Below are 22,087 nucleotides of genomic sequence, written 5' to 3' on the forward strand. Positions count from 1 at the left end.
ATTTAAATAATTATTTATTAATTTTATTAGTAATTTATGAAATTAATTTGTAAAATTAATAAATTTTGATTTTAGAAACAAAATATGATTTTAAAATCAATTTTGGATTTTTGAAAATTGAAAAATTACACAAACTTGAAAAATAGGTTTTTCAAGTTCATTCTCAACTAGCTTACAGGGAACCGATAATCTCTTCCTTGATTTACTCCAAGCATGAGCTGCATCCTATGCAACACAGCTCTATGCATGATAGTCTGCAATATATTGAAGAGATTAGATTGAAAAATTGATTGATGAATCGATTGAATTTTTGTTAAAAAATTCGGACGAAGAAGGTATTCTTCAATGGGTTGGTTTAGTGTGCTTTCTCCATATTCCCTTTGATTCCAGCTTATTTTGAGTTCCACAACTCAATCTAGAGCACCAAGAGGATAGTAGGGAAGATCTTGTGGTGGTCTACACAAGGATTTGGAGGATTTTGTAGTTGGGAATAGAGATTTCAATAGTTCAGCCAAGGTATGTTCTTGAAATCCATTAAACTCTGTTTTAGCATGTTTCTTTTCTGCTAAAATTAATGAATTAGAGGGCTTATGGATCCTGAACTTTTTCGCTGTGTGCTGGTGTTGATCCAACAAAGTGATATATAGTGAATCATGCTAAAATAAACACAGAGTTCCATTCCTATGACTTAGAGTTTGAGCATGATATCTTGAAGTGTAAAGAGGTTGAACTCAGTTCTTAATGAGATCTATACTTGATGACAAGTGGGATGCCTAGCTACAGGAATACGTAGCTAAAAATATGTTTTCCTTATTTTTTGTAGCTAGATTCACAGACGTAGCTTTCGAAGATTTTCCTTTTTGCAGAAGTTTCATTGTAGTAGCTCATATATGTTTGAGTGTTTGTTTTCATTTAAGGTTAACCACTTTGTTGTATACATGCGTACTTGGTGTAAGAGTGTTTATTTATTGAAGAACAGTGTGTAAATCTGTATGTGTGGCTATATCTGAGTATATTGGAGATTCGGCTGAAGGTCTTATTCTAGTTGATTACTTCTGTGAAGGATTTCGAGACCAATTCATACTTAGAGGAGTCTAAATTTAGTTATATATTAAGAGGAGTTCATACTTAGGGGAGCCTAAGTTAAGTTGTTTGATGTGTGTTTCAAACGAGAAGTGGAAAAAATGTCAGTGTAAAAGAAGCAGGGACCTCAAGTTTAGAACACCTTAAGTGATTCACTATGAGTAGGTTATTTGAAAGTCGTTGTTTTGAAGATCTATAATATATAAGTACTTCATTGTAATTGTTAAACTCTTTTTTCGTGAAGTTTCTTTCCATTAGGCACCCGAGTTACCAATTTTCATGTCTTTACTTTTATACCTTATTTCTTAGTTTACCTTCTTATCATTCCTATCGTTATAACCATCATGTATGACTTGTACTATTACATATTAAATCAATTTATTTTTCAATTTGTATTCATAAAATGTCTACCTTTAAATATCCTTGCACCAGACTTAAGAAATTAGAGAATCCTCCAAACCTGTTTAGCAATAAGCAATTGGTTAACACCTTCCATGCTTCTAAACCCAAACCTATTTTCTCCTTATGCAGCAAAGTTTATTCCATGATTCTTAATGGAAGTTTTTTTTTTTCTTTCAAAAGTCTAAATGAAAGTTATTTTCTTCGTTATAAACTTAGATCACCCACCACACAAACACTTAAGAAGCCAAATTCATACATCACGTAAGTGGGCTTTGGTTGGCCCACGAAATTCATAACCTTTATGCACCCTTTTTTTAGTTGATTTGAACTCGAGACCTCTTCAGTACATACAGATGTCAATTGAGTACTTTATGTACTCTTACTTAAATGTAATTAAGGTCACATCTTTTCTTTCCTAAAATAATGAGATGAAACTCGCATGTACTTTTCTAAGTTATCAATCACTCTGATGACGGGAAGCATATTATGTATTTCTATATAGAATTTTCAAGAATAAACTATCCTTCCATCCACCAAAAAGGAAACGTTTGGATTGACTTAAGAAAAAAGTATTTTTCAAAAAATTAATTTTTATTTAAACATTTTTTATAAAAATGGATACATTTCAAAAATTATTTTGAGTGATTTCCAAACACTTCAATTTCTTTTAAAATGACTTATTTCTTAAATTAAACACTTAACTACACAATAAATCTTTCTTGCAAGCTTGGGATCACAATCTGACACACGATACCAAATCTGTCTCAGGTCAGGTATGTTTTGTGGAAAAAATGGCACAAATTCGACCCGTTTTCACCCATGGGGTTATCAATAAGAACTTTGTTCATATCAACTAGTTCTTCCATTATCCTCTCCACTTGCAAGAAAGAGACCATGGAGACTCTTGAAGCGAAAATGTAATGGATGCCAACAAGCAGCATGTAAATCTCTCCAAACACCACCGTGTAAGAATCTTGACCCCTTTATGGACGTTGGCGTCAAATTTTTGTTTCAAAACAAAAATCCCCTAAGTAGAAAGAGCACCCATAGTAAACAAGCTTTCTGGAAAATTTCACAAAATGATCCAAATCACACAAACTTTTCTATGAATGACCTATTCCTAAACACTTATCTATGACTAACCTTGTGCCCATGTGAAAACAAATTTTACCCCCAATTTAAAAAATTCTTCAAACCAGTTTATGAAGTTCTTCAAACCACTTTACGAAGGATCGTTCACCTCACTTTTTCTCTTACATCTCACACTGTGTGATTTTGGCTCTCTTTTTCTCTCGTTTTTCTCTCATTTTCTCTCGTTGTCTCTCATCTTCATTTGAGCGTTTGACCACCTTCTTGACGGTCGTTTCTACATATTTTCCACTGTCATCGATCTCTGAAAGGTATGTGACTCTTTTCCTTGAATGCATGTTGATATTCGTTTAGGGTTCTCGCTGGTCATTTAGGGTTCACAAATGTTCGGGCCTACTTTTTGTTAAACGGTCTCTCACTTTTGTTAAATGACCCTGTTGTTCTTATGAGATCATTTAGGTAATCCTAGGCCAGCATTTAGTATTCTTTAAATGATCAATTAGAGAAACGCAAATGATCATTTAGATCAAGATGTGCAATCGTTTAGTTTTGTTTACACGATTGTTTCATTCTTTGTAATGCAATTGTTTAGTTGTTTGTTATGCAATCGTTTAGATATTTGTAATGCGATCGTTTAGTTATTTGTTATGCGATCGTTTAGTTGTTTGTTATATGATCGTTTAGTTCTCTGTTACACGATCATTTAGTTATTTGTTACGCAATCGTTTAGTTTTATTATGCGATCATTTAATTGTTTTAGACGATCGTTTACTTATTTTTGTAATGTATACATTGGTTACAGATTGTTAAGATGGTCATCCCTATTGAGAAAAATTTCCTTGCTACAGTTTCTTGCCAAGTCCATAAAAATGCGTCGGTTATTAAGAATAAGTTGACAGAAGAGCAGATGAGAATGTTTAGGCAACAGTCTTTGGTTCATTGACGTAAATCTTGTATTTAATGGGCAAATTTTTCACCATTTTCTGTTGAGGGAGGTGATGGATGTGAATCCCAAGATGATTTTAATTTAATAACTAGGTTGTGGCTGACCAAGGAATACTAAAAAGAGAAACGAGTGGTGAGAGACTATTACAACTCATTCTAGGACCGAAGGACCCAAATGATAAGGATAGTTCTTGCAAAGATGTGAAAAATGCGTTCGAGAAGTTCATTTTTACAAAGGATGAAGATGCCGCCAAGGTTGCATTGGCATTATGCATCAAAACGATGACGATTGGAAAAGACAAGAAAAACCAATTTGATATGAGAATATTTGGGATTGTCAGTGACCCTGAAGTCTTTAGACATTATGACTAGTCGTCCATCTTTCTCAAAGTACATTGAATAGCATGAAGACTATCATGCGCGGGAAGAAGGAGGCATATAAGACAAAGAAAGCAGAAATGCTCATCATGCCTCATATTACTGTAGAAAGGGATTTACACTTGCATTCTAGGTATGTACTTTCGTATCCATTTCACTTTAATCTGTGTGTTATGTATGTGTAAACAAAGCTCCCATATTATAGGTTTGGGCTTATGAAATTTATCCACTTCAAGTAAGTTCATAGCCACCAAAGTGAGCAAGGTTGCAATTCCTAGAATTCTTAGATGGACTTGTTCTCGTGCTCCATCATATAAATCATTGAGTAAGAATGTGTTTCAGCCCAGAAAAGTAAGTAACCGATCACTTAGTAATTATTGGCATCTATCATAGTTTCATGCATTCTGACTTAGTCATTCGCTTATGTACAAACTATTGTTTTTATGAGACTTGTACCGATTGCAGAGGAGATAAGGTACAAGAAGGACCTATTGGAAGGACTCGATGTTGAAGGAAGAAGGATTGAGGTGATTTGTACAAGATAACAATGAAGGGACCCATGACGGTAATAATAATGATGGTAATGATGATGATGGTAATAATGAAGAGACTCGTGATGATGGTAATAATAGTAATAATGAAGGAACCCCCATAATGAGTAGTCCAAATTTATCAATGATCAATGTGTGGCTGTCGAACACAAAACGACGGAAGCAACAGTCGATGAAAGAATTGAACTCCTCATACAATCATTAAATCTTATGAGCGACTTTGATTTAGATCCAACAAATGTTATGGAGTGTGCAACTCAAAAGTAAGCCATTAAAATTGAGGTAAGGGCATTGTATGAGTTAATTATCTTAATATTGGAATCAAGGTAAGGCCATTATTCTCTGATTGATTTACAATTTAAATGTTGGAGAACAATGACCTCCCTGAGCGTCGAGAAAAGGAAGAAACCAACCAAGTTTTCATTTGAGGATGTAAAAAGAGAGAAAAGTCATATACAGTTGGTAACAAAGAAGGAGAAGCTCAACCACATTCAAATGATCATCATCCCTCAAGTGATCATCAACCATCTCTTTCAAGTGATCCCTCAACCACATTCAAGTGATCCACACTGTTAATCACCTTCAAATTCTTACAAAAGGCTCAACCACATGTAATTGAGTCTCAGCCACAAGCACCTGCAACGGAATTAAAACCAGTCACTGGTGTTATCAATCCAAACCTCTTGGTCCCAGTACCTGACTTTCCCATAAGAACTGCTAGTTCCTATGACCCATTGTTCCTAATCCTGGATGTGTTGTGGAATGCATACAAAAATGTAAAAGCCATCCGAAAACTAAAAATGAGGAGTGAATGGTGGTATATACATTCCAAACCAATGAGTTCTTCAGGACACTTGAGTAGAACACATGGGTGATTAGGGACGAGAGTAATTCTGTAATGATAACATATAAAATTTCTATATAGTCATTTAGAAGATTACTCAAAACAGTCCTAAAAGATCATTTAGAAAATATAAAATGACCGTTTAGAAAATATTATATGATCATTTAGAAAATCCTTAACGATCATTTATAAAAGCTTAAACGATTGTGTAGTAAATCTTACACAATCGTTTAAGAACACCTAAGTGATCGTCTAGAAAATCTTATTTATACTTATATATATTTTTTAATTTATTTGGATCAAAATATGGATCTTTTATTGGTACACATGCATCATAAATTGCAGATGACATAACTATCTATGTATTTGACTCCATACTTAACTACATAGGTAGCGATATACTTAATGGTTATCTTCAGCTGGGGGCTAGATCAATACCTTCAATGTTGATTTCCGTCGGATATGACAAGCGACATCAAAAATTCAAGTACTGACCATGGGAAATGAATAGATTGAAGACAACTCTTCAATAAGGCAAGTATCCTGACTATGGCATTTTTTGTGCTAAGTTTGTAGAATACATTATAACGGGTGGGGATAAGGGTAGCTTAAATCAGAATAATATGGAATTGTTTAGAAAATAATACGTTGCCCGGTAGTGAGCTAATCAATATATATGGTAATCAATACTTGAATTTCTTGAATTGAATTTTGCACTGTATATATATGTGGAACCGAATAATATTAAAAAAAATACAATGAAGAAAAAAATATTATATGATCGCATAGAAATAACTAAATGGTTGTCTATAAATAACTAAATGATAGTTCATGTAATACTAAACGATTGATTATAAATAACTAAATGGCCGCATACATATAACCATACGATTGTCCACATTTAACAAAATGATCGTTCATAAAAAAGTAAACAATCACATAGAAATAAGTACACGATTGCATATACACAAGTAATCGATCACCCATAAATTACATATCATTGAGCCTAGAAGGGCCAGTGCCAGGTGTTATTAATGTCTCTTTGCACTTTTTTTTTGTATTTTTCTCTCTGACCACATCGTGTACACTTGTGAATTTTTCGTGGCTCCTCTCCAATAGAAGGTATCCTAACGGTTTGGCGTTAACCCACACTTGGTACCTTTGTGGTCGTAAAAGTTTGAAGTCTTCAAAATTCGATCTTCGACTTCATTCTTGTTTATGTCTAACTAGGAAGTTCTGTTTTGCATAATCAGCAAACATACATTCAACTGTAAACTATTTTGCACGTAATGTTTGAAGATTAATGTTTCTAAGGGTTTCCGCAGATATTGCATGGGAGCATGGGATCTTAATGCAATTGAACTCCATACAAGTACATGTTCGTGAACGAAGATCAACTAAGCCCTCCAAATATCCATTGTCTACATTAATTATATGCATGTCTAGTGGGAAACCACAACATGTTCTAGACATTAGTTCTGTTTTCTTAATAATATTCATTGTTTAATCAGTTATAATGCTTGTGCATGCCATTGCATGTATATGTCGGACATAGAACCAACCTTATAGCCACTCATAGATATGCTCCACTAGCTTTGTGATTGGTAGTTCTCATGCATCTTTCAACACTCCATTGAGACATTCTACTATATTTGTCATCATCTTGTCATATCTACAATGGACTCGATAAACTCTTGCCCACCGTTGTAATCCAATCTCCTCAAGATAGGTCATCACCCTGGGATATTGATGGAGTTTAGCCAAAGACATCTGAAACTCGGACATTCTATAAGCTTTCGCCACCAGGTACAAGTGTGAAATTATGTCCTTATTCTTGAATCTATACACCAAATTGCACCGAATATGGCATATACATAGAGCATGGAATGCATCAAGGAATATACTTGAGACAGCCTTTGCAATTGAGACGTGATGATGTGATATAATCACTAAATTCGGAATGTCTCCTACTGAAGCCTTCAAATGAGTCACGAACCAATTCCATTATGCATCGTGCTCCGTATTTAATACTGAAGGCGATAAGATATATGTTGTTATCACCATCAATGCACGTTGCTATTAACAACATACCTTTATATTTCTTATACAGATGTGTCCCATCAACAACGATTACTGGGTGGATGCAGTTCAAGAAACCCCTAATACACGGACCAAGTGCCATGAAGACAAACTTAAAGTAATGCTCGTCCTCTACTTCAATCTCAAAGATCGTACCCAGATTTGCCAGCTTAAGTGCCTCACCATATGCCCTAACAATAGCATATGATCCTTCCGGTGACCCTCGTACAAACACCAATCAATACTCTCTAGCACGATAAGCCCGTTCGTAACTTATATTCACTCCAAAATCTCACCGGACATCCTCAATGATATCCCTCAGGCGGTATGTTCGACCAACTTATTCACATTTGGACTTGATTAAGTGTTCAATAACCCAACTTTTTGGTTGCCGATGATTACCCATTCTCATTTCAAGAGAACATGTATGTTCACTTGGATATTTTGTCACTTTGAAGAAATCACTTTCTTTTAATATTTTTACACAGACCCTTCACTTGCATTCCTCCATTGAACACCGTACAGTTAGCAAGCTCTTCATTGATTTCTTTACATGATAGCTGAAGTTCTTTTTTATTGAAAGTATTGACAATTTAACTAACAAGTCATATTTCGAAAAGAAAATCTTATCGACCTTTATATCCTCGTCATTCAGATAGTCGAGGTATTGTGATGAGGTCGTCATACGATGGGCCCTCTGATGGTCTGCGTATATCTATAAATGGTTAGGTTAGAATGGTGAAATGCATTTGAACCGAAGGCATCATAAATGATAGGACAAGAGCAAGTGGGGTTGGAACATGAATGTAAGGTGTTGGAGAAGTTTGTGTTCCTGAAGATTGTCCATATCCATGGTCAGTATCAAACTGTGGAGTACATCTGGGTTCATTGTTGTGACCAAACTAAGCTTCAATTTGATCCTCCCCCAAGTTACATGGCTCAATACGATCATCCATTGAAGACATTGTGAAAATATTATGTGTTGGGATGGTTGCATATCCAAGGTTTTGAATTGTTGGAATGGGTCGATTCGTTGGATTGCATCTGGGATACATCATTGCCTTCTAAAAAGAAGCTAAGGTCTTCACCGTCGACTATGTCGATTGAGGGAGTCCGGACAAATAAATTGTAGCAACATTTGATTTGTATATCAAACATATCTGGATCGATATTCAGTTGTTGGTGCATAATATTTACTAATTCACTGACTGTTATATCATTTCTGACATTCATACCTTTCATATGACCTCCAACGTAATTGCTTCCACATTGGTCCTATTCCTCACTAAATCTTACAAAGATGCGAAGTAGCATCATTGATATGCAATCAGATTAACAAATTTTAAGCAATACCCAATCAAATTTTATGAAATCACCTAATAATTGATAATACTAAACGATCGTTTATATAATACTAAACCATCTATGCTAAACGGGTGTTTATATTGTAATGAACGACCGTTTATATATTTCTATACGATCGTTCATTCAATAATAAATAATCTAAGAGACAAGAAATACTGTAAAATATCACTTACATTTTCTTTGTTTCTAGATATGAAGAATGAATCTTTCTCTATATTCAAAGATATAATAAAATGAACAAAGATGAAAGTGATCAACGATAAGGATGTTGTATTGAAACTCTGAGAGAACAATGGGAGAACATCATGGTGAGTTTGACAAAAAATGAATAACTGAGAGTGACCTTCCATTCTTGATATCAATGTTATTCAATGCTATTGGTAGAATATTAGTTGGAAACAAATGCGTTGGTGGAATGTTAGTGTTTCATTGAATATATTGAATGAAAAGCTGAAGAAATCGTTGAAGCAAGAAGAAATGTGGCGCGGTCTGAAGAGTTTTTAAAATTGAGGTAAAATTGGTATTTTACATGGGCAAAAGGTCAATCATAGATAAGTTTTTAGGAAGAGGTCATTCATAGAAATGTTTTTGAGATTCGGGTTATTTTGTGACATACATCCAGTTTTCTTTCTTTTTTCGGGACAATTGATGTCTAGTAGTTAAATGTATGTGTTTCTTCTACCCATTTTTTAATATAAAAATAAAAATTAAATAGTTATATATAAAATATCACAAGGGTGTTAATAATTTCTTAATACTTTTTGTTAATCTTAAATTATAGTATTATAACAATAATATAGAAGTTTGGACAAAGAAAAGATTGAGCTTGATATCCATGTGATAATAATAATAAATTATTTTACATGGAGGAAGAACATGATCTGTAAAACAATGAAAAATATGCTCACTGGTGTTGTACAACATTGAAGTGTGTGTGTTAAGTATACTTACCCCACACACTTTGATGCTTAATTTAGATAGTAAAAGAGTATGGACGATTTAGAGAGTGAGAATTCACTTATTTTCCTTGGAGCTATAATGATGTATTTATAGAAGTATATGACATAAGGTATCTCCAAAGGAGTTTTTAAGGTTATTAGGATAACCTTTCATCTCATTGGCTTAGGGCATGCCTCAATGGATATTTTGCTAACCGACGCGAAACACCTTCCCCTAGGCCTATTTTGGTCGTATGGTAATATTTTAGGTTGATTGGGGCATGCATGAGACAAGCCCCCTTTGATAGTTTGGTTCACTCAGTTTCAACCTTGGTTGAGGTCGAATATTTTGGTTTGGGCCTTAGCCTAGGCCAACCCTCCCCTAAGTCCATTTTTGATCTTATGATGTTATTTTTTTGCCCCTTTTTTGGTTTTTTTCCCGATATTATTACTTCTTTTATTCTTTTATGTTGGTTATGTCATTGCATCCAAAATCACCCATCATAAATATTGTACAATTTTTGTTGTGATAATTCTAACTAATATAATTAAAATAAGATAATAAAGTGATGGAATTATAATAATTAAAATAAATACTAAATAAAATAAAATAAAAACTTACCTTCCAGGTTTTATGACACCACACACATCTTCAATTATGTTAATTTTAGCTTCATGGGACTTCGAACCACATAATTTGATGATGTCCTAAACAAGATAAAACAAGTGCGAAAATTGAAATTTAGTAAACAACCACAAATTTTTATGTTGCTTTAAACCAAATAAAACAAATGTAAATATTGGAATTTTGTAGTATTCTGGACTACAATCATAATTTAGAGACTCCCCAATATGTAATTCAATGAGCTAACAACACAAGTTATTGAAAATCAAACTTATCATGAAGTCAAATTTGAACATAGTTCAATTGGTATAATATTTGTATACTATCAACATCGAAGTTAAGACGTTCGATTCCACCATTCCAAATATTGTCGCAATATATATATCTTTAAACAGACTCGTAGGGTGTTGGAATGATTTTAGTGTGTATATTTTACCTACAGAAAGTTTAAAGAATTACATATTCAATATAAATGACTATTCATGAGTTCTTTTTAGTTCTACTATTGTGATGTGGGAGATCAAACTCTCAACCTTTGACATGATAAAAAATTACAAATTAAATATAAATTATAATTCTAAGCTTTTTTGGTTCTACAATGAAACGGGAGACGTAACTATTAACTTTGGAGATGATAATTCATTATTATAATATGTTAGAATATAATTTAAATAGTGATCTATTAGGTCAGGGCCAAGTTCTTCTTAATGTCTTCATGCGATTATGTGTCATGGCTAATTGTTGCCTTTTATGCTGATGGATGTTAGGAATGAGGAAAAGTATTTTGTCTAGTTTGATCCTTGGTTCCCTTGGGAGGCAGTCCTTCCTTGATTTGGGGAAAGGGTTTGTTAGAAAGTAAGCTAGATACTTAATGGATAATACATTCCTAGATAAATTTCTTGTGAACCCTCGACCTTATTTTACTATGTAAGTATGTTTAAGTTGATGTATGGCTAATCTCATTGTATGTATGTTGTTTGTAGAAAAAAGGTTGGGGAGTTTTTGGAAGGAAAGGTATTCTAAGTATAGAAGTCTAGGCTCTCGGGCAAAAGGTACAATGTTAGTTGTGCCTTCCCATGTGTCCGAGCCGGAGCCGGAGGTCAGTTTGGCATTTTCACTTGTGCTAAGGGAAGGATGTTGCTATCATTCTGAAGGTTGATCATCACGAAGGGTGAGCTTGGGCTGCCAACTAGATTTTTCCATGAATTTGAGTTGAAACTTGAAGATTCTCCTAAGAGTTACAAGCTTCCGAATTCCTCGGGTAAGGGAAAAAGATTGAGAAATTTTAAGCTTGATAGGAGAAATGAGAGACTCAAATTTTATGGTAAGGACACTAAGATGTTTATGAACAAGTTTTTAGAAGGAAATTCTATGAGATAATGGCTAGAATTTAAGTTATTAAGGTTAGAAATCGAATTTGAAAATTTGATGACTAAACAAGCAGGCAGCTGCATCTGAGGGATAAACACGTAGCTGACGTTTGAGGTTGTACGTGGGTGAGAGCGCAATGAGATGCGTGGTTGAGCATAAGTGCTGGCTGTAGTGTGTGCACGCAAGGTAAGTGCAAGGTTGCGTGGGGAAGGAAGACATCGGCCGGGGGCACTAAAGGGAGCGTAAGCAAGCGCTTAATGCATAGACACCGTGGGTGTGTCCTAAAGCCTAAGTGAGTGTTGGTGAGCGCAAGGTAAATTGCTTAATATCGTGTTGTAATGAAGTATGCTACGTGATGAAGTATAGTATGCGCTGAAAGTTGTGAGGCTTGTCTAAGGGTGATGTTAAACTTAAATGCGTTAACTAAGCTTAAGAGGTGGCTAATAGTTTTAACCAAGAGTATTTATTGATGTTATGAGGAAAACACAAATAGGATAAGCCTATTATCCTTTGGAGAAGTAGCCTAAGATAGTGAGTGACAGTTTATGAATGTTTTCTCTTATGTGTTTTCAACGCATGATTTACAATTGAGCTAGTTTTCAAGATGTTTTCCTAATAATGTATCACGCATGAGCTTTCATCCTTGGATGAGTTTTCTGAGTAAAACATGACTTCCTTAAGTACTACTTCGATGCATGCTCTAGTATGAGAATTGATGTGTGGACACATAGTCTAATCTTGTCTGAGCATTGAGTTTTATGAAGCTTGATTTATCTAGCATTCCCTAACTTATGTTAGTCTTTCATGATGAATGTGTTAAAGACTCGTTTAATTGGAATGGTTAATATTTCAAAGGTTGAGTTTTCTTATCCAAAGGAAGAAATATGATGATATAATGAGGAAACTCGATACTGAAAGTATGAAGGTATCTCAGTCCCCTGTTACCTATGGTATGACGATATTCAGGATATTACCACGCGCACTTAGGTATTATACTACCGATGCTGATTGTATGAGATTACTTTACATCAGCTAAGAATTGACGTTGAGGGATCGAGCAAAAGGGTTCACTCTCAACTAAGGTTGAATGATAAGGATTTCCAATGAAAATGTTAATGTATGTGTTTCCAAGGTTTGAATGTTTTATATGTTTTAATATATATGATGTTGGGATTGGTGTCCTAAATCTCTTTTGTATTCTCGTAGTTTGTAAACTCTGTATAAACAAATTGTTATTGATAAAATAATTTTTATTTTATGAGAATACACTCAATCCAATAAACTAAGATCCTAGGTTATTTTATGTAATTTAAACATGTATGTAGAGACATACAAATGGATCATGTTTAAATGGTAACCTAAAACGGTCCGTAGTAGATGGATAAGGCTGGGTACCTTATCCTAGTGACACTACGGATACGGCCCGCTTTGTAGATGTTACAAATGTGGTAAAGTACTACAAATAATTTGATCCTGATCATTCATGTGGAGACATGTGAACGGGAATATCATATACAAAAAGTTTCTATAAGACCAGACCACGAAATGATTAGCCTCTTTATATAACGCCGTTAATAGTAAAGACTTACATTTCACTAGGATGACCATAGGTGACATGACTTGAATCCTAAGTGAGTTTTGAACTCTTGCCTATGAAGAGGGTTCTTTGATTTGCATGGGTGAGAGTGGCTAGATCGCCGACTCATTATGCCTACCATTTTGGGGATTCTTCTGATCGGGAAACTGGGAACACAAATACATAAGACGAAATTCACTCCTTCCCTAATGTCGGTGTAAGTAGATAATTTGCTCCCTTAAGAGATGATTCTAAGGCTTGAACAATGTGGCCACACCCTCTCTTGGCCCGAAATGGGATTTGGTAATAGTTGAACTATGACTTATTGTTTATTAGAGGGATCAATGGTACTTAAGGAGTTAGATGTAACTACAGGGGCAAAACGATAATTTTGGCCTAGCTGTACTTACGAGCAATTAAAGGGTCATCACACTATTGACTGGTTATATCCAATGGACATAGAAATATATCTGTAGTACGAAAAGTGCAGCTGTGGGTCTTTAGTGGAGTGACCGACAGTTGATGGATGTTGAATAGTTTAATTAATTATCCAAGTACTATTGGAGCTTCAATCTATAGGTTCATAAGGTCCCTTTATAGCTCAACAAGAATTATTGAGAATTAATTTTGGATTAATTTGAATTGTTCAAATTAATTTAGGGAATTAATTATATGTGATATAATTAATATAATGTATTTGATACATTATAATATTAAGTTTATTTGAGAGGAATTAAATATTTGAATATGATTAAAAAATTAATTATATGGATGAGATATATAATTGAATTTAGTATAAATGTGATTTATATTAAATATCATGCATTATTGAGAGAAATAAAAAATATAAGTTATATTGTATTTGATATAATATAAAAAATATAGGATGTGTTATATTTGGTATAACATATAGTATATATACATATAATAAGTTAGTTATTATATATATATATATACTAATTAAATTAAATTAATTTTAATTTTAATTTAATTAATGGGAGGGAGTTACAACTCCTTCCCCTTAATTCTCTCGCAACCAGACGTGCAGTATGGATGTCCAGTTTTGATGATTCATCATCTTCTTCCTCTTCTCTCTAAGGGTCAGAGAGATCTCTCTAAAAAATCCCAAGAATTCACAAAGAAGAAAAACAAGGTTGTAACACCCCGCACATTTTTTTTATATAATAATGTAATTTCAGCAACGTTATTATTTAGTAATTCATTTTGGATCTCAAGTATAAATGCGGGAATTTAAGTTTGGTGGAAAATTATTCAATTTTAGATTTTAATGTGAAAGTTATGACAGAAATTAATTTTCCTTTCGAAACGGGAAGAATTTATTATAATTATACCTTCCTTTTTAGTTATTACATTTATTATATTATTTTTTTAAACCCCCACTAACCCTTCTCCTTCTTCCTCGCACCGCATGACAACACCACCATTCCTAATTTTTCTTTCTTTTTTCCTCCCAACCGCACATCGCCTCCATCCAAACCCACGAATGTCGTGCCTCCCCTCTTTCGACCGCGAGCATCTGTTCAGCGGCGTGCATCCTAAGTCAACTCGACTCCCTTTAGTCGTTTGGGCCACGAAACAGTTGCCGCCACTCGATTCACGAGATCAGCCACGTCTCTGATCGTCGAACCCCGATGGTATCGCTCGTCAACCCGCGCTGGTCTCCGTGGATTGCAGGTCGTCGCTAGAGTCTCGAGATTCCACAGTCACTCGCGTCCAAATTTGAAGATTCACAACCCGACGGCCAGGTCGCTCGCCGTCAGTCATGCAAGGGTGCTTCGAATCTGTCGTTTCTCGTCGTTTGTGCTGCCAACAGTAAGGGTCGTCGAAACTTGTGGATTTGGGTAAGATTGTGACATTTTTTTTAATTGGATTTATTGGCTAATGGTGTTCTACTTCAATCTATTGACACATATTTGTTTGGGCTTTAAAAATTAAGTTTTAAAGAAGCTTTGAAGTTAAAAGTGTGTTGTCAAGAGGATTTGGTTGTGGTTTCGACAAGCTTTTGGGTAAGATTATTGGGAATTATTTGGTTAATTTGGTTATTGGAACTAAGCTCTTTTATTAATTGCAATTTGGATTATGTTTAGGCCTAATTCAAGATCCATCTAAGCTAGGAGGAAGATTAATTTGTTTATTGCTTAGACATAATTTTGACTTCGAGGTAAGTAATCTTACCACTGGAACTACCCACAGGCAAGGTTTTAGTTGTATACTAGCATGGTGAATGTATGTTATGGTAAATTGTTAACTTGTTGATTGATAGTATGACCTGAATCAAAGTATGTTCTGGCACGAGTTCTAGATTGTTTAAATACACACCTAAGCATTTGATCGTTAGTATGTGATAGTATGTGTTTTCATATGTCGACGTCTAATCTGCTGGTGTTGAGGCATACTTGTATGTTGTAGAATTATGATGTAAGGTTTACATGAATGTTGTATAATATGTTGTTGAGGATTATGTGTATGTTATGGAGCTATAGTATCAAGGATTTCATGTATGTTTTAGAATTGTACGGTGTTGATTCTTTGAATGTTGAGACTGTGTGAATATCCTCATTGATTAGTTAGATGCTCACCAGTTTTGTCTTTCCTTCGGGATTCACCAGTTTTGTGTTTCCTTCAGGATTCACCAGTTTGTGTTTCCTTCGGGATTCACCAGTTTTGTGTTTCCTTCGGGATTCACCAGTTTCGTGTTTCCTTCGGGATTCACCATTTTTATGTTTCCTTTGAGATTCACCAGTTTTGTGTTTCCTTCGGGATTCACCAGTTTTGTGGGCATACTTAACTACAATTGAATAGGACTCAGTCTCTTGTCTTTCTCATGTGTTTATGTGCCATAGGTGGGTATCTAGAGGACATAGATGCCTAGCCTGACCCTAGTGGTGGGGTTACTTACTGAATATTTCATACTCATCCTTTCTTATGTTGATATTTCAGGTAAAGGTAAAGATGCACCGGTGATGGCGCAGCGGAATTCGTGATCATGTCATCGGGACTAGATTTTTTTTTCGCTTCCACACCCTGAAATTTGAGTCCTTACTTTCCTCTTAATATTTAGTTTTACAGTTTAAAATTTATTACTAAGGATTATTCCTTTTATATATTTTTGTTAGTCTTTAAGAATTTTGGGTACCCTATTATCTGTTTTAACAATTGCATTTAATAAATATCTTTTGAACTTCTCTTGTTTAATTAGCATTTATTTCAAATAACTGAGCGTCGTTTTAAATTCTGTGCATGCATTTATTTTAGTAATGACCTTACCTAAGTCGTAGGGGGTCGGGTCGTTACAAAGGTTTTTTCTTCTTCCCCCTCTCACTTTTCCTTTTCCCAAAACATTCAAAGCCTACAACTCCTGAATTCTCAATCCCTAAGAAGAATACAGGAGGTTCATTTATGGTGATGCCCATTTAGGATTTTGGATTTTGGAGATCGAGATCTAGATTGAAGTGTCTGTGATACGGATCGAGGGAGTTCATGAAGACCTTTTCACTTCAAGGATAAGATATTATTTTTCCTAATTCCTCGTCAATCAGCATGCTGTAATTTTTTTCTTCATAATGCATATTTTTTATATTCTATAAAATTTTGATTTGTGTAAAATTAACTTGAGAACGACCCTCCTTCCACTTGGAACTTCACCGTTCCTTCATACGAGTATAATCGTTTTAAACCCTGAAGCCTTTTAAGGAAATTGATGTTTATCTGATGCTCAATAAGTATGTTTTAGGATAGTTACTGACTGGGCTAGTAGTTCACTCTTTTCAATGTTTTCTTTTTCCCAGGTAGCGGACAACTCCCCATAGGATAGGTATACTGCTAGTCAGCCACTCAGAATGCAAGCGTTGGAGTGAAGTGAAGCTTAGGTTGTTAAGTTTTTTTTTTTTTTTTTTTTTTTTTTTTTTTTTTTTTTTTTTTTTTTTTTTTAACGATTGTCCTTCATGTACATATTAGGGACCTAGAATAGTTTAGAGTTGGGATCAAAGTTTGTATATGATTATGTTTAATGTTTGCATGTATGAGTTTGACATCTGTTTTAACCGTTTTTGTTAGTTTGTTGTAGGAAATAAATGTTTATAATTTCTTATCAAGTGCTTAGATGCTGTTAAACAAGTTGAAAGATAAGGATGGACAATTGAAGTCATAAGAAGGTTGGCGTCAATTGTCTTCACATCTTCTACTAGAATAGTAAGGGGTTCTGGGAGGGTGTGTAAGGCTACATCTAAGGGTGAGTCTGGTACCCTTCAAGATAGGATTGATCCTCATATGGAGGACATGGTTTTTGATAGGATCGCCTAAAGGCTAGTGGAGAGTGTAGTGTCCGTACAGACAGATCAAAATAAAAAGTATGGCACTGAAAGGTACAAGGCACTGGGTACTACAACGTTTGAGGTGCGACAGACCCAGCAGATGCTTAGGTTTGGCTTGATTCGATAAAGAAATGTTTTAATGTGATGAGTGCTGGGATTAATGCCCTAAATCTTATAGGGTCCTGCAGTTTGCAATTGGATTGTACAAATATTTTATTTATTTAATAAAATATGAGATGTTTTATTTGACATTTAATAGCATAAACCCACAAGCTAGTAAACTAACATCCAAGGTTATCATTTGTAGCTTAAAGATGTATGTAGAGATATACAGGTGGATCATGTTTAATTGATAACCTAAATGGTCTGTAGTAGATGGATATGGTTGGATACCATATCTTGGTGACTCTACGAATACGACCTGCTTTGTAGGTGTTACAATTGTTGTACAGTGCTATAAATGATCTGATCCTGACCATTCATGTGGAGACATGTGAGCAGGGGTATTCTATACAATGGAGTTTGTGTAAGACTCGACCACAAAATGACTAGTCTCATTATATAACGTCGTTCATAATAGAGACTTACATTTCACCAGGATATCCATAGGTGAAATGACCTGAATCCTGAGCAAGTTGTGAACTCCTACCTATGAAGGCGATCCTTTAGTTCGTATGGGTGAGAGTGGCCAAATCCTTGACTCAATAAACCTACCATTTTGAGGATTCGTCTGATTGGGGAGTTGGGAACACAACTACACAAGGCAAAGTTCACTCATTCTCTGATGTCAGAGTAAGTAGATAAATTGCTCTCTTAATGGCTGATTCCAGGGTTTGAATAATGTAGCGTTACACCCTCTCTTGCCTTGAGAGGGGTTTGGTCATAGTTGGACTATAAGGAGTTAGATGTACAAGGACAAAACGGTAATTTTGGCCTAGTTGTACTTACGACCAATTTGTGAAAGGTCATTGCACTATTGACTAGTTATATCTAATGGACACATAAATATATCTGTAGTGCGACGAGTGCAATTGTCGATTTTTAGTCGAGTGCCCAACAGTTATTGGATGTTGAATAGTTTAATTAAAGAAGTTTAATTAACTATTCAAGTACCAGTGGAAGCTTCAATCTACAGGTCCATGAGGTCCTCTCTGTAGCTCAACAGGGATTTAATGAGAATCAATTTTGGATTAATTTGAATTGTTCAAATTAAATGAGGAAATTAATTATATGTGATATAATTAATTTAATTTAAATATATATGACATAATTACATAATGTATTTGATACATTTGAGATGAAATAAATATTTGAATGTGATTCGAATATTAATTATGTGAATTTGATTCATATAATTAATTTTAATATAAATGAAATTTATATTAAATACCATGTATTGATGAGAGAATTAAAAACTATAGGTTATATTGTATTTGATATATATTATATGTTAAGTTAGTTAATGTATAATTATATATTTTTAAATAAATTGAAATTATTTTTAATTTGTTTACTTTTATCGATTTATGTTTATTTTAACTTTTTGAAATTTAAAATATAGGGAGTTATTTCTAACTCCCTCTCCCTAGTATCTGTCATCTCTCTACGTGTGGGAGTGGTTAAAGATTGGACAGTTTTTTCCTTCTTCACAGAAGAGAATTATAGAGATTGATCCATAATTTTTGCTCTGAGAAAAATCCCAAATTGCTCTCTCCCCCTTCCTAATTTCTTCTCCCTCTCTTCCAAAATTAAGAGCCCACACACTTTTTAGTGATTCTCATCCTAAAAGTTAATACAAGAGGCTCCAATTGGTTGTGGCCATTTAGTTCGAGGGATCATTTTCGTTCGTGACAAATTCAGAGAAAGGAATTCACGTGAAGAAGGGTTCTTCAAAGGTAAGAATTTTTGAAACCCTAATTTCTTATTCTCTAATTTTATTTGGCATATTGTAAATATTATCGTGTTATTGCATAATTTTATTTCTATAATTTCATTCTGTGAAAAACAAAAATTGGGACGATCCACATTTTCAATTAGGGCCTTAACAGATTCCTTCAATGAGATGTCCTGACGATCAGAAGGTCGATTTAGTTGTGTTTTTACTTTAGAAAGAAGCTGAGAAATGGTGGAAAGTCCTAGATTCTAGGCGAAATAGATCTGAAGTTATGACCTGAGAAGAGTTCAAGAAATCTTTTGAGGAAAAGTATTACCCTAGTTCATTCAGAGAGGCGAAGAAAGATGAGTTCTTGAAGCTGGTTCAGGGATCGACATTGGTCAGTGAGTATGAGCAAAAATTTATTGAGTTATCTCAATACACCCTTCCTATTATCGCTGAAGAAAAGAACAAGTGCAGGAGGTTTGAGAATGGTTTGAGGTAAAAAATTCACACGCCAATGACTTCCACAGCTACCTAGATGGACTTCTCCTAATTAGTTGAGACAGCTATCAAATCTTAGAGGAGTTTGGCTGATGAGGAGTAGTTATGAAAAGGAAAAGAGGAACAACGAGGATTTACTTCCGAAGAGTCTGGAAGTGAGAATTTCAAGCCCGCTTTAGGGAGTTGGAAGTCAGCACGAGAGATCAAGGAGTTAGACAGTTGACCACAAGAGATTAGGGAGTAAGGATTCAGCGGAGGTCGAGTAGGAAGAGATCGAGGAAACCAGTTGTTCCAGTTGAAGGATCCAGGTCAGGACATATGAGCGAGTCTGTTTCTAGTACGACCATGAAACCCCCCATGTTCGAGTTGTGGTAAGAATCACTTCAGGTCGTGTTATAGTGGAAGAAACGTTTGCTATCAGTGTGGTAGGACATGTTATTTCATGAGGGAGTGCCCTCAGTTAGTATGGGAGACTCAAGGTTAGCATAGAAACGACTTCTCAAACTATAGATCATCTCAGAGCAGTTGGGGCTAGAGGTGAGGATTCTAGTGGAGTCAAACAAAAAGAAGTGGCTGGGCAACGTCCAGAGTAAGGTAGAGTTTACGCTGTGACCCATCAGGAGGCCGAGCAGTCGCCAGATGTTGTGACTGGTAGGGTAACTTTTAATGGTCAATCTGCTCATGTATCGAGAGATTCTGGTGCTACTCAATCTTTTCTTTCTAATATGTTTGCATTATATTGATAGGATGCTAAAAAATATGTCTATTGAGTTGTTTATTTCTACTTCTGTTGGGGAGATATTGATAGTGAAAGAAGTTCATAGAAATTGTGAAGTAGTAATTAGGGGACAAAGCATGTTGGTTGATCTGATCCCTCTAGAATTACTTGAGTTTGATGTTATATTAAGCATGGATCTCTTGAGTAAATATTATGCTTTTGTTGGTTGTTATAAGAATGAGGTAGTGTTTAGCAGACCTGGAGAGGTGGAGATAGTTTGCACGGGGAGCAGGAGAGTTCTTCCTAGTACCTGATTTTAGTAGTCAAGGGAAAAATGTTGATGAGTAAAGGATGTACAGCCTATTTGGGCAATAGAACTGTTCCACAAAATAGGAAGTTGAGACTAGAAGGCGATCCAGTGGTTCGAGAATTTATTAATGAGTTTTCTGAGGAGTTATCGAGTCTGCCACCTGATAGAGAGATTGATTTACAATTAATCTGATTCCAGGTACAACCCCTATTTCCCAAGCACTATACATAATGGCACCAGTTGAATTAAAGGAACTAAAGGCGCAGTTACAAGAATTGGTGGACAAGGGTTAGGTCAGACTCAGTGTGTCACCTTAGGGAGTGCCAATTCTGTTTGTGAAGAAGAAGGATGACACTCTCAGGTTATGCATCGATTATAGGCAGTTGAATAAGGTAATGATACAGAATAAGTACTTGTTACCCCGTATTGATGACCACTTGATCAATTGAAGGGAGCAATAGTGTTTTCCAAGATAAACTTGAGGTTAGATTATCACCAGTTAAAGATTAGAGGGGTGGATGTTCCTAAAACTACCTTTAGAACCAGCTATGGGCACTAAGAGTTCTTGGTCATGCCGTTTGGCCTGACAAATACCCATGTTGTGTTTATGAATCTTATGAATAGGATATTTCATCCTTACTTGGATCAACTTATGATTGTTTTTATTGATGATATCCTTGTGTATTCTGTAGACGGGGAAAAGCATATGGAACACTTGAGGATTGTGCTACAGATACTACGGGAGAAGAAGTTATATGCTAAGTTTAGCAAATGTGACTTCTAGCTGGATCGGGATGTGTTCTTAGGCCACGTAGTATCCACTGCAAGAGTGAGCGTAGATTCTCAGAAGATAGAAGCGATAGTAGGACGAGAATGACCTGCCACGATGTCAAAAGTATGTAGTTTTCTCAAGTTGACAGGTTATTACAGGAGATTCGTGGAAGGCTTTTTGAAGATAGCCCTTCCGTTGACTAGGTTAACTAGGAAGGATGTTAAAGTTGAATGGTTAGAAGAGTGTGAGTAGAGCTTCCAAGAGTTGAAGTTAATATTGGTGTCCGCACCAATTCTAACCCTTTCTACACTAGTGAGGGAGTTTGAGATC

General features: G+C 35.1%; 1 protein-coding gene across 1 annotated transcript in view; it reads right to left on the reverse strand.

The window, feature by feature from the left end:
• Positions 1–22,087, reverse strand: part of LOC120081406 (pleiotropic drug resistance protein 3-like) — an 82,880-nt gene that overhangs the window by 49,238 nt on the left and 11,555 nt on the right. The window contains exon 3 of the mRNA XM_039036248.1: positions 10,297–10,382. Coding sequence (XP_038892176.1) covers positions 10,297–10,382 — 86 coding nt within the window. The remainder of the gene's footprint in view (positions 1–10,296; positions 10,383–22,087) is intronic.

The sequence above is a fragment of the Benincasa hispida genome, chromosome 7, assembly GCF_009727055.1.
Source record: "Benincasa hispida cultivar B227 chromosome 7, ASM972705v1, whole genome shotgun sequence".
Lineage (NCBI taxonomy): Eukaryota > Viridiplantae > Streptophyta > Magnoliopsida > Cucurbitales > Cucurbitaceae > Benincasa > Benincasa hispida.